A 14,136-nucleotide genomic window follows, 5' to 3' on the forward strand; every position below is an offset into this window, starting at 1 on the left:
AGCAAATGTCTCCTTTTCCTATTCACCTGAAAAAGGGAAAATTCTTGACCCTAACACTACAGTAAGTCCTCACTTAAAGTTGTCCCAGATAACGTTGTTTCGTTGTTACATTGCTGATCAATTAGGGAACATGCTCGTTTAAAGTTGTGTATTGCTCCTTTCTAACGTCGTTAGGCAGCTGCCTGCTTTGTCTACTGCTTGCAGGAAGAGCAGCCCATTGCAGCTAGCTGGTGGGGGCTTGGAACCAGGGTGGACTGAAGCCCCCCTATCAGGTCCCCCTATCAACTTCCCGCTCACGTAAGTTCCCTGTGCAGCAGCTGCCCTGCAGGCTAGCAATTGCAGCTGTCCCTCCCCTCACTGCCTTGTGCTGCTCTTGCTATCTGCCTTGGAGCTGCTCCCTGAGACTCCTGTTTGCTGGGGGGGGGAAGGAAGAGGGGGACTAATGTCAGGGTGTCCCCCTCCCCCATGCTCCTGCACCCCGCTTACCCCATCTTCCATAGAGCAGGGGGGACTCACCAGGGCTCAGGATGGAGGGAGCTTGCAGTAGCTGAGGTCTCAGCAAGCTGATCTAATTAACAAGGCAGTGTATTTAAAGGGGAAATGCACATATCTCTCTCCATTCCTGCTGCCTTTGTAGAATGAGAGAGTTAACCCTCGAGGGCTCAGCCAATTGCTAGTTCATCATTTAGCAGTAAGGGAAATATCCCACCCTCTGACTCCTCCACCTCAACCAAGCTTTACAATCATCATCACTGTGTACCAGTATTAAATTGTTTGTTTAAAACTTATACTCTGTGTGTGTGTGTGTGTGTGTATATATTTTTTTTTCACCAGACAACAAATTTTTGCGACTTAAAGCAAAACGATGTTAAGCGAATGCAATTTCCACATAAGAATTATTACATATAACAAAAGACTATATATATAGACTTTTGTTGTCTGGTGAAAAAAATTCCCTGGAACCTAACCCCCCATTTACATTAATTCTTATGTGGAAATTGCATTCGCTTAACATCGTTTTGCTTTAAGTCGCATTTTTCAGGAGCATAACTACAACGTTAAGTGAGGAGTTGCTGTGGTTTCTCATTTTTTTTGTTCGATACCACAGGGTGGCAAGGTCTTCAGGTGACCCACCCGTCTACCAAGTGCTGAAACCCTGCATGTAAATGAAGACTAATTCTTGATGACTTACTGTAGCAAGCACAGCTCACTAACCCCAGTTAGGGAACGAAAAGGAGTTATGGCTTGGGCTCCCTGTTCCAAGAGAGCTAAGGGCTAGAAAGAAAGGTCCTACAGGAAAACCCAAGGAACAGCCTGTCAGAGAGATTGTGTGTGTGAGAGAGAATGCACATATGAGTGAGTTTAAGCTGTTTTACGCTGAGTTGCTGTTATTTCAACTGTCAATAAAAGAAGAACCCTGGGAAGCAAATGTCTAAATTACACAATTCTCTCGACTGATGAAACCCTGAGTAACTTCTCAAATCAGCCTAGCATGAGAGAACACAATCACAATGCATAAAACAATCAAGTTCCATAGGTTGCTCTACAGGCCTGCCAGTCCACACTGTGCTCGGTCCTGTGAGATGCAAAGAGAGATGGGGGCACATCCTGTAGCATCACTGAAATGCAAGTGTGCCACTCTGCACTGGAGATTAATAAAGTTGCTGGTGCTGGAAGCCATGTGTGACTGGGGACCAGGACATTGAGCAGTCCTACATGCACAACAAGGTGACTTCTGGCTAGGGAACAATGAATAGGTAGCCAGAGGAGGGGAGAGTCCTGGGGAATTGTGAGAAGGCACTGGAGGACTAACAGCCACCAATTGTATTATGACACTAAGTTGTGTGCACACTAGAGATAAATGAGCAACATTTGAAGGCTGTTCGCTTGAGGTCTGCCCTTATTTCTGACCATGCTAGCTGCCTCAGGTAATAGCATGAGCAAGACAGGACTGAAGGGGTTTTGTGTCTGGCGGGGGAGTGAGGTAATTGGAACAACTAAGTCAGACCTCAGAGCTAAATTAAATCTCTAGTGAAGAGAAGCCAAAGAAAGCTAAGTCTTGCCCTTATAGAATGCTAACACTTATGCTGTGTTACAGTGTTAGAGTCCTGTAAGGATCTCAGCCCATTAAAAAGGGACCGTATTATCCTTTTTGCTTGCATTGAAGCTAATGCGTGGGAGGGAGATCCTGAAGCCATTGTTTGAGTTGCCTGCTTATGCCATGGCTAAGTTTGTCATGAAATTGGATGTTTTATCTGCATAGTGGGGAACACTGAGCACTGCCATTGTAGCATGACAGTAGAGACCAGAAATGCAAGTTCTGAAGTCCTTTTACAGGTTTACCATAGTGACAGGGCTGGAGAGTGACCCTGAGCAGGGAGGATGTGATAAATGCCTTCTTTCATTTTAGACTGGTCAAGAGATTGCACCCTTTTCTCTTAGATGCCAATCTTCAGAAAATTATCCTGTCTTTGAGACCTGAAGGATAGGCTACTGCAATACACTCAACTGGGGCTAACTTTGAAGCTTCAGCTAGTGCACATTCTGAGTTTTGAGCAGGGCATCTAGCAAGAGAACATTAGACTTATGCTCTGTACTGGCAGATGAGATTCAAGGTGCTGGTTATTATCCACAACGTCCTACATTGTCTTGGTCTCATAGACTAACCCATGCCTCTCATGATACCTGAATTGGCAGAAACTTAATATAGAGAGATTTTATCTAATCCATCTATTTTATCTATTTGCGTTGGGCATTTATAGGGTATGCATCACCAAGGTATCCAGCTGCCAATGTCCAAAAGTAAAGTTAGTAGTAGGGGATTTTCAGAGCAGGCCTTTGTCTATAGCAGGGTTCCTGAAACTGGGGGCCGGGTTGTGAGGTTATTACATGAGGGGTTGTGAGCTGTCAGCCTCCAACTCCACTTTGCTTCCACCATGTATAATAGTGTTAAATATATAAAAAGGTGTTTTTAATTTATATGGGGGGTTGCACTCAGAGGCTTGCTAAGTGAAAGGGGTCACCAGTACAAACGTTTGAGAACCATTGGTCTATAGATTCAGTTTTGCCATATAACCCCTTTCTGAGTCAGAGTAACCCCTTTAAATGTGATATAGGACACTGAGCTTTCCCTAAACTGCAGGGTGGGACTCTGAAATCATTTAGCTTATTTAATAGATTTCCCCATTTATGCCCTTTGTTCAGACTATTACATTTTGTGCTTTAGGAATATATTGTTTTCTCTTAATCTAAACATCCTAAAGCAATCATGCCTGAAGGGAGACCAAAGAAATGAATAGAATGCTTTATTAGTATATTTTAAAATTATGATTAAAATATTCTTTAAAAATGTAAAACATTATCACCTTATCCTAAAAATGTAGGTTTCATTTATTTTTAAAAGCACAAACCCTAGTTTCATTATAATTGTTTTTATGAAATCAGTACCAAATATTTGGAAACAGCACTTGTTTGTGTTTAAACATTTCCCCCTGCTGTGTTTGCAACCTAAACACTGGTGCACAGGAGAACAGGGTGAAACTAACTACTTTATAAATAAACTCACTAGCTTGTTTGAGAGAAATGTACACAGGAACCAAAGAGCATAAACAACCAACAGCCAGTCAGGTTTTTACAGTCCTTTCGGTCGGAATAATCTCAGGCAAGATAAATGAGGACATTTATTCTTTATTATTATTTACATCTGATTGTTAACCTGTCAGTGTCCGTTTAATTTTATGGAGGCAATTGCACATTTCGGCCACTGAGAGTCTCCCTCCCCCTTTGTCTCCCGGAGAAACTGAAGCTGAGTGGAAGCCCAGATTGAGGGAGTGGGGAATAGAGGGGACAATACAAAGCCATCTCAGCACTGGAGATATGAACCAAACGCGGTAGACAAAGAGCAAAGGGGTGGCAAGAGTCTCATCACCAGCTAAGGAGATTCCTCCACCTCTCCGGCAGCAGCATCCCCACACAGCCAGACAGGGGAGCGTTACAGTCAGTCCCCCCCCCCCTTATTTCATTTGCAAAAATTGCTACCGAAAGGGGGTGGGGGAAGCCAACAAATCAACCCAACGTGGCGGTTTTTCCGCCCCTACCGATCGCGTCTTTGATTGGGCCGGTCAGGCTCTTTCCCCGCCCAGTGGGCGGTGGCGGCGGCTGGGTCTCCCTGCTGCTGGGAAGGGACTGGAGCGTGGCTGGGGTTTGTGTGAGCGGGGCGCTGTCCGGGCGAGGAGGCGGCAGGGGCGCGGGGAGCTGAGCGGGGCAGGCTCTGTGCAGCGGCCGCTACCGAGCCAGCCGGCAGTCGAGCTTGGGGCTGCCGCCTCTCGTTCCCGCCCACCGGGCAGCAGCAGCAGCTGCGGGAGTGCCCGCCCCGGCCCCCCGTCTGCACGGAGCGCCCTGCCCTGGGGGAAGTGCGGGGCTCACCTGGATTTATTGACCCGCGCGCTGGCTGTGTGCATCGGCGGGGCAGTGCCCTCGGCCAGCAAGCCCTGCCCGTGCCCGTGCCCGTGCCCGGCCGGAGAGAGGGCTGCCCGGCTTTCGCTCCCTCCTCTGCCGAGCGGGGCGCTCGCCCAGCGGGACCCATGGCGAGCGGGGCTGTGGAGCCGGTCTATGGACTTTCGGAAGACGAAGTAAGTGGCTGGGGTGTGTGACCCGCTATCCCCCGTTCCCGGCTGCGGACCCAGCCCGCTGCTCGGCGGGGCCCGGCGGGAGCGCCCTTGCATCGGCCCCGGGGCTGGGGCTGCCTGCGCCGGGCTGGCGGGGAGGAAGCTGTAATGCGACTCGCGGACACCCAGCCGGGAAGGGCGCTCGCGCGGCAGCCCCGAGACCCCCATTCGCGGGGCCCCGGTGGGCAGCGAATCTCTGGGGCGGGTGCCCCGTGGGCAGCAGAGCCCCGCTCCCCGCCTGCAGGGTCCCTGGCTCGGGGGAAGCCCCGGCGCCGCCTCCTCCCCCCACCCCGCTCCCTTAATGGCGAGGGTCGGGCAGGGAGACGGAGCGGAGCCTCCCAGCCATTGAGCCGGGGCGGCGTTGGGCGAAGGCTGAGGAGCCCTTCGCTGCGCGCTGCCGGCAGGTGCGGTGAGGCCGGGGCCACGGTCTCTGCTGCAGGGCTGGAGCTCGGGCGGGGGGCGGGTAACTCGCTGGGCCCTCGCGGTAGGGTCCCCGGCTTGGGTCCCCGCGGGCAGCCCATTGCATCGCGGGTGGGAACGCCGGGAGCACCGGTGGGTGCGAGCCGCGGGGCCGCAACCCCGCAACCCGTGCTGCATTACTCAGCACGCAGGTATTTCCTAGCCTCGTGAACCGGCTGAGGTGCCGGCAGCGGCAGCCTCGCTGGGGTTCCCCTCCTCCCCCCCCCTTGGGGAGGGAGCGTGGAGACTGCGTGGGGTTTGACAGCGGCATGGCCGGGGGTTGGCGGAGCCATTGTCAGCCTCCGCGCTGGGTTTAAATGGGGTTCCCGGGAAGAAGGGTATTGTGTGCGATCGGTGCCGACTGCAGCTTGTGGCTGTGTAAGAGCAATGGGTATGTATGCCTGCAAGTGTGCCTGTGGGTCACCGGGCACGCCCTGTGTGTGTGTGTGTGTGTGTGTGTGTAATGGATGTGTGAGGTGCCTACGGAAATTATCTTTAGCTGGCAGTGAGGCCACAGTTCAGAGAGATTTTTATTTTTAAACTTATAGAACCTCCGATCTTCTCTCCTAGATAAAGCCCATAACTGTTAGTGTTTAGATCCAAAGAGCAGGCAGTGTCTTTATTTTACCTACATACTTACCATTCACATATGCATTGTCTCCAACTCCTGTGCCCTCAGTTTGTTGCTTGACTTCATTATAAACTCTTCAGGGCAATGTCTGCCTCTGCTTGTGTAGCACCTAACAATGGGGCCCTGATCCCGAGGGCCTCTTGAGTGCTGTGTGCAGTATAATTAGGTACAGCATAAATCTGTTGGGGTATGGCCCTGTATTTTTATTTGCCTGTAAAGACGTGGCACTATACACATTATATCATGGACATTTCAGTTATGTAGTACAGACACTCCTTATGCCATTGTAGTGTTACCTAGGCCTGCCTTGTTCTTTTTCTCATCTGATCTTTCACCTTGTCAGTAGAAAGGAGGCAGTGTCCCCCAGAAAGTGGCAAGATGCAGACATTCGGGAACAAAGAACCAGGCTTCAGACTGAGGTATTGTAGGTGGAAAGACAGCTGCTGCTCCCAAGTCTTATTTAAGGTCTCTCTGAACACACTGTGTAGGAGTACAAATTGCTCAGGGACTAAATACATTTTGTTATATATAATGAATGAGACTAGATGTTTGGGTTGCATGCAAAGTATTTTATATCTGGGAGCTAGTGTCAAAGTCAACCTTGTGCTTAATGGTGTAATGCAGATGGAGCTTTATTGTCTTATCAGCCCTGTTGGTTAGCCAAATTATGTGTATGCTATTTTATTAACTAGTCCCTTGTGTAATAACATGGGTGGTGCTAAAAAAATAAATAAATAGAACCTTTGCAGACACAATAATTCATTATACTGCATCTGATTGGAGACTGCATTGTTGAGATGCTGTGTGTGGTGAAGAATAGTTACCTTTGGTGAGTTTGTATAGTGGTCAGTATAACAAATGCCCAAACAAAGGTGACATGCTATATTAGTAAACTCTTCCAATTTCATGTATCTTCATAGTGTCAACTTTAATGCTGCCACAGGCCAGCATTTTGATAACCAAGGAAGTAGATATGATGGGCATCATAGCAGGAGATTGAGTATAAATGCTGTTGAACTACAGTTACTATTGAAATAGACTGTTGTACTCAAATTGAATCAAATCTAGGTGACTACATTATTGAATTCAAACTAGATAGGATCCTTTGTGTGTGGGTGTTGGTGTGTTGACAATTTGGTTTATAAAGCTGTGAAAGCGAACAGGTGAAAACAAGTTTTTTACAAACATGGGGAAGAGAGAATGCATTAGAGGGGGGTTAGCTGTTCAAATGATTAAGATGAAGACAAAATTAGACTCTGCAATTCCTTTTCTCCCTCCTTCTTCGTGTACTCTTCAAAAGCAATCTTGGCTTCATGTGAATTCTCAGGAACAAAATGCTGAGAGTTCGTTAGATTGAGCTTCCACTGCATGTCTCCTTATTTTATTGACTGGGATCATTTGAACACTTTTGATGTCATCCATGCAGATCAGATAACTGGGATTCTATTGTAATATGAACTGTAAAAGACTCAGAATCCTGCATTGACATAGGCTTGTTCCTGCAATGCTTGAGGGCTTTAATAAGCTGAAGAAACATGGAGGTTTTGGGCATTCATGTCTCAGAAGATCGTAGCAAATGTATAGCTGTCAAAAATCGTGAATCTTGCTAGAAAGAATCTTGCTGCTTTCAGAAGAGATGGATGAATAGTGACCATTTAATTCTGTGGCTTTTCTTTTTCTTGCTGTGTGAGAGAGAACTTTTTCCCTTTGATACCAGTGCTTGTAAAAGGTATTGGGTTTCTCTTCATTTTATGCACAGAATGTATATGGCCTATACCAGGGGTCGGCAGCCTTTCAGAAGTGGTGTGCCGAGTCTTCATTTATTCACTCTAATTTAAGGTTTTGCGTGCCAGTAATACATTTTAATGTTTTTAGAAGGTCTCTTTCTACAAGTCTATAATATATAATGAAACAATTGTTGTATGTAAAGTAAATAAGGTTTTTAAAATGTTTAAGAAGCTTCATTTAAAATTAAATTAAAATGTAGAGCCCCCCGGGCCAGTGGCCAGGACATGGGCAATGCGGGTGCCACTGAAAATCAGCTTGTGTGCTGCCTTCGGCACTCGTTCTATAGGTTGCCTACCCCTATACAGTGGAAGTGCAGGCTTCCCATTCTCCTCCACCTGAGTAACTCAATGCTGAGTTGTAGGGAAGAAGAGGAAACAAGTTCCCAGTCAGGATTAGAGACCCATTGTGCTGTAGGAAGACATGGTCCCTGACCCAAGTTGTTTACAATCCAAGAAAACAAGTACATCTCTCCTGCCCTCCAGATGCCAATCTAATATTGTTACATTTTATGTATGATCTTCCTATGCCTACTATGTCTCTGGCCTCTCTTCTAAGGGTACGTCTATACTTACTGTCCGGGTCGGCGGCTAGTGTTCAACTTCTTGGAGTTCGATATATCGCGTCTAATCTAGACGCGATATATCGAACTCCGAATGTGCTCCCATCGACTCCGGAACTCCACCACCGCGAACGGCGGTGGCGGAGTCGACGGGGGAGCCGCGGACTTCGATCCTACGGCGTCTGGACGGGTGAGTACTTCGAACTAAGGTAGTTCGAGTTCAGCTACGCTATTCACGTAGCTGAACTTGCGTACCTTAGTTCGACACCCCCCCCCCCCTTTAGTGTAGACCAGGCTTAAGACTGTTCCATCATTGCTGGCACAAATGCAGTGATGTTTGTGGTAGGCATGCCTGTCCATTGGGAACTGGACTAAGATTATCAGTTTGCTGCATGTGATGGCTGCTTAGGCTATGGCTACACTTAAACTTCAAAGCGCTGCCGCAGCAGCGCTTTGAAGTTTAAGTGTAGTCAAAGCGCCAGCGCTGGGAGAAAACTCTCCCAGCGCTGTCCGTACTCCACCTCCCTGTGGGGAATAACGGACAGCGCTGGGAGCCGCGCTCCCAGCGCTGGGGCTTTTACTACACTGGCGCTTTGTAGCTCTGCAATTTGCAGCGCTGGAGAGGGTGTGTTTTCACACCCTGCTGCAGCGCTGCAAATTTGTAAGTGTAGCCAAGCCCTGAGTAGCCTACATGGGTAATAACTTTCCAATGCTACTGCTGTGGGCTCGTTTTGAACCAGTAATTTGGAGGTGAAAGAACCCATATCTCTCAAACCATCTGGTCTTCTGCAGACTTATTTTGGATCACACCTATTTTTTGTATATCACAAAATTTTTAAATTCTGTTCAAACAAGACTTGTTTTGTTACACTGTGTATATTTAGATGTTTTTAGTATCCAAATTGAAACAATTCATTAAAAAAATTAAGTTTCATGCATTTCATGACAGCCCACATAAATAACAATGCAACTTGCGAATAGTTAAACACAAACTTAACTTCTATTCATATGTAAAGTCCTATGATGTCAGTAGGACTATTTGCATGACTAAAGTGAAGCATGTGCTTGAGTATTTGCAAGATTTGGGTTTAAATTATAGCCCTTGGATAGTACCCACAATTTTCTATAGGCCTCTCACACAGAAGTGCTTGTCTTCAAATAACTTGATAAACAAAAAACCTGAATATAATAAATGCATATTTCCTTGATTGTACAATTAAACATGCACTTAATGTCACAAAGCTCATTAAATAAGCAGAACTTGCAGTTCACTGTAAGTTTAAAAAGTATAGTTGGCATTTACACACACAAATTCTACAGATTCTTTATATATAGTAAAATATTTGGGTACTGATATAAGCATAATACTCTGGGAGCTTTATCTATAGCTAAAAAATGCTAGTCCTTGGTGTTGTCAGAACAATACTTCAGATTTCCCATCTTGAGTATACTTTTTCTCTTCCACTCTGCGCCGCATGCCTTTAGTGTAGAGTCTTCATTGCTGTAATTTCCATTCAAGTGGGAGCTCCTGATATGGAATAAGAACCAGAGATCTTCTTTGCTGGTTTGAGGGAGCTGAGGCAGCGAGAATGCAAAACTGTGGACAACAGTCTAGGTGGGAAAAGATTGATATGTTTGCATTTGGCAGCATGTAGAGTACAGACACTGCATGCCCATGCTCCTGAATGCCCTGGTATATACCTTGGGCATGTAGAAAGTCATGTAACCAATGCCTCCCATTTGTACACTGCTACACACCACACTGACAAGTGTGGACGTCTCTGTGGTGTATAGCTACACGTGTAGCGTCTGTACTCTATCCACTACTATAAGGGTAGATATAGCATATGCGGGCTTATATTATGGTCCTCTGTTTTCTTGCCCCTGTGCCTCCAAGGCTAAAGTATGTAATCAAATGGTGTGGGAAGCCTAATTTGCAAATACTGCTACCCAGCCTATCAGTCTGTCATTACAGTGTTAGTATGTTAACATCTTGATTTTTTTTTTTCACCACTGGAGGACAGAGTGTTGCCCTGTGTTGAATCTGTGCAACTCTGTTTAGTTACATGAGCATAGCCCAAAGAACAGTTTAACAGTCTTTCAAGTTCTTTCTCCCAAGCATATCATTGCAAAGATCAGATTTTACGGGTCCTTATTCCAGTAAATAAGGTAACAATTTTTTAAAAGAAAAAATATATTTGGAGAATAAGCTCCATCAAACACACAAGCTATAGCAAAAGAAAATCATATCTTCTGATTTTTTTTTTATTTCTGTATTTGCATAGTTTGTAGCCTTTAACATTTTTCTTGCCTTTGTGGTGTGCCTCCCCTACCAGTCGAGGGTTTTTTCCTTTTTATCAGATTAGAAATAGCTTGCACAGTTTTTGAGTCCCCCTTTAGTTTGTGCAGTATAACCTACTGACACAAGTTACCTCTTTGGTTGCTTTGTGACACATTGTGAGCTATCACACAGGAACTTGTGTGTGGAAATGTCTCTGTCTCAAGAGACAACAAAGATGAAGCACAATAGCTCAGGTGATAGTCATCACTATACACTGATATCCCCTCCCTCATTAATTCTCATGCGGTAGACTAGGTTAAATATGTGTTTCAATAGACATTAGCTTGGATTTCAAGTACTAAAAGAACCTCTGTGGCACTGCAGCATTTTTGAATAAGCAACAATGTAGCATTTAGAAATGAAACCAGAGAACTTTAAAATGTTATGGGAAGTGAGACAGCTATAGTCAACTAGTATTTTAAAAAGAACAGGGGTACTTGTGGTGCCTTAGAGACTAACAAATTTATTTGAGCATAAGCTTTCGTGGGCTACAGCCCACTTCTTTGGATGCAGCTTATGCTCAAATAAATAAATTCTTTGGCTACACTTAATGCTTCAAAGCGCTGCTGCGGCAGCGCTTTGAAGCGCTAAGTGTAGTCGGAGCGCCAGCACTGGGAGAGAGCTCCGTACTCCACCTCCCTGTGGGGATTAATGTACAGCGCTGGGAGCCCTGCTCCCAGCGCTGGGGCTTTGATCACACTGGCGCTTTGCAGCGCCGCAACTTGCAGCGCTGGAGGGGGTGTTTTTTCACACCCTGCTCCAGCGCTGCAAATCTGCAAGTGTAGCCAAAGCCTAAGGTGCCACAAGTATTCCTGTTCTTTTTGCGGATACAGACTAACATGGCTGCTACTCTGAAATCTAGTCTATAAAGTCCAGGTAGAGTAAATTTTAACAAGTCATGCTGAAATTTTAGGTGACTTCTGTGATTTTTGATGCAGTGTTAAAAAATATAGCTCCTATAAGACTCTCTGGTGGTAGATTGTATTACAGATGATGCATGTGGGAAGTAAGGTTGGTTTTTTGCATGTTATGTTTGGCTGTTCCTGATGGAGTTCTATTGTTCTGGAGCAATCTCCCTTGCGAAACCACTTGCCTGTGCTGTAGAGCATCATTTGTACTGCTAACAAATGTGAGCTGCACAGGTTTCAATGGGATTATGGGATGTAGTCTGTAAAATTCCAAAAGAAGAAACTATTACAGCTGGTTTCTTAAATGTATTTAACCCAGGCTATTCCCATCACGAGCTCCCTTGGGTCCTGAGAACTTCTTGTTTTTTCTCTTTCTGTGGCTGATACTGGAACAGCAGCTTTGCTTTAAATTCCTAGTTTCACTTTCGTGAATATATTTGCTTACTCCTACTCCAAAAGTGAATTTCTCCACCCCTCTGGTCCCACGTCCCTTGTTTTTGAGAGGGTCAGGCACACATGAGAGTTGCAACAAAGCAGCTGGGAGACTTTCTTTTGATACAGTAAGGAAAAATCAGAACTGGTTGTGAAGTAAGTGTGTGAAAATGTGTGTGCTTTTAGAGATGAGCCTGAATCGAAGCCAGATCCGAATATCCTGGAGGTTCAGCTCAAGATCTGAACTCTTAAGCGTGGGCTCATCGCTCCCTGATCTTTTTTAAAAAACAAGACTCTACCTTGGATTTTGTGTGGGGTTTTCAAAACCACCTAAGTCACTTAGGGCTTTTGAAAATCTTTCTTAATTTACATTGAGGTGAGAACACCTGACTGGAAGATTTTTCTGCCTCAAAATTTAAGTCCAGTATGTAATCTCTTGAAAATGTAAAAAATAAATGTAATCAGACACTTATCTGTGATTTGTCTTCCTACCTTTTCTGAATAGTCTATGATAAAACAAACTCTTGAACTTAATGACACAAACCATATGCTAGTTTTAAGCAACTGAAAACATAATTGCACAACAATTAATTTTTCTGTTTTTGGACAAGCGTTAAGCGAATTTCAATGGAAGATCTTCTAAACCTTTTTTGATTTCTCTTCGTGATACTATTTTACTATAAATTAGATTCCCAGCTCCTAATAACCTTCCACTAGATATGATATGTAAAATTCTATGTTCAGATTACATTTTAGCTTCAAAGAGAGAATGCTGCTTTATCTCAATTTTGTAAAGATGTGTTTTAGGTTGAATCTATTGGGTATACTGCTATTAAACCCTTTTGTGGAGCACATAATGCATTAGTAATGAAATGAGGCCAGTAAAAATTCTCACATGCCAGTCAAAAAGCTTCTTTAAACCTAGTGAGTTTTGTCATTTATCATTTAATATTTATGGGGGCAGATTCTCAGCTAGTGTAAATTTCCATAGGTCCATTGAAGCCATAACTATTTACATCAGTTGGGGATCTGTCCAACGGTGTTTAAAGATTGATGAGCATTGATGTCTGTTTCCTGTTGTCAATGGGCTGCCTTCACGGTGTGGCTCAACTTAGGGTACCTCTATACTTACTACCCACTGATCCGGCGGGTAGTAATCGATCTATCGGGGATCGATTTATTGCATCTCATCTAGACACGATAAATTGATCCGCAAATCGACGCCTCCTCGGGAGGAGGAGTAAGCAGCGTCGACGGGGGAGCCGCGGCAGTTGACTCGCCGCCGTGAGGACGGCGAGGTAAGTCAAACTAAGATACTTCGACTTCAGCTACGCAAGTAGTGTAGCTGAAGTTGCGTATCTTAGATCAATCCCCCCCCCCCCATGCCCAGCGTAGTGACTGCATTAGATGTTTGCATTTAATAAGCAACTGGTACTATTATGAGTGTCAAGGATGTAAGTAATTACATATGTGTTTATTTTCTTGCTGTGACATAATAACAAAATTACTGGGTTGCAGTTGTCTGTGTAGTACAGTAATTTTTATTTATTTATTTTTACAAAGGCTTGCCTTTAAACCTGCTTTTAATGAGCAATCGGTGTGTACTTGGTATCAGCAACACTAGCAAATAAACTACTAGCTTAAAGTATTTAAAGTATTGTAAAGTAGTGTAGTTTGTTGCATTAAAATGTGGGTTTTGTGGTCTGGACAACCAATGTCTTCCACTTTCTACAGTGGAAAAAATAGACTGGCAAAGTATTTGTGCTGGATGGGTCTCTGCAGCAATTTCAGTAAAACTACTAAGGTGCTTGTGAAAGAGAGCTTAGCTTCTCCATCTCTTCCCTTTGTCTCTCCGTACAAAATTGTTTCAAGCATCATTTCATGGACTGGCCATTGGAGGGCACTGCCTAATGGTAGAATGAAAGTGATCACTTCTATCACTGTGCATTGTTACAGCTGTCCTGTAATTCTAGGGCAGCATCAGGCTTCTTGATATTATGAACACGGTTCCGTGAGGCTGTAGCTACTTAATAAATCTGTGCTATGCAGTTTTCATTTTGAGCTGCTATAGCCAGTCAGACATTGAGTGAAATTTGGGTAGAGCTTTCAGAGGGGAAGCAATAGGGGTGGGCTTTCAGATCTTGGAAGAGGCAGCATCACACTCTGAGGAGGTGATTGGCATCTGCAAGTGTGAGGGCTTCACAGGGCATAGCCCCTGCTTCTTGTAGCCAGGATGCAGCTCCTCCTTGACTATAGACTGTCTGTATTACAGACTTGATGCATCTTCTCAAGGGAGCTGTGTCAGGGGTTGTGGGATAGGTGCAACAATCCACAGGTCTCGGCCACACTGT

The 14,136-nt window shown here is 45.0% G+C and overlaps 1 protein-coding gene across 3 annotated transcripts in view; it reads left to right on the plus strand.

The window, feature by feature from the left end:
• NEDD4L (NEDD4 like E3 ubiquitin protein ligase) overlaps positions 1 to 14,136 on the plus strand; it is a 425,802-nt gene that overhangs the window by 85,931 nt on the left and 325,735 nt on the right. For 2 of the 3 annotated variants that reach the window (XM_039544801.1, XM_039544805.1), the window contains exon 1: positions 4,176 to 4,631. The exons of the other annotated variant lie outside the window; for it this stretch is intronic. In XM_039544801.1, coding sequence (XP_039400735.1) covers positions 4,584 to 4,631 — 48 coding nt within the window. In that variant the 5' untranslated portion in view covers positions 4,176 to 4,583. Of the gene's footprint in view, positions 1 to 4,175; positions 4,632 to 14,136 lie in introns of those variants that run through there. 3 annotated transcript variants of the gene reach the window in all.

This window comes from Mauremys reevesii, linkage group 6 (assembly GCF_016161935.1).
Source record: "Mauremys reevesii isolate NIE-2019 linkage group 6, ASM1616193v1, whole genome shotgun sequence".
NCBI lineage: Eukaryota > Metazoa > Chordata > Testudines > Geoemydidae > Mauremys > Mauremys reevesii.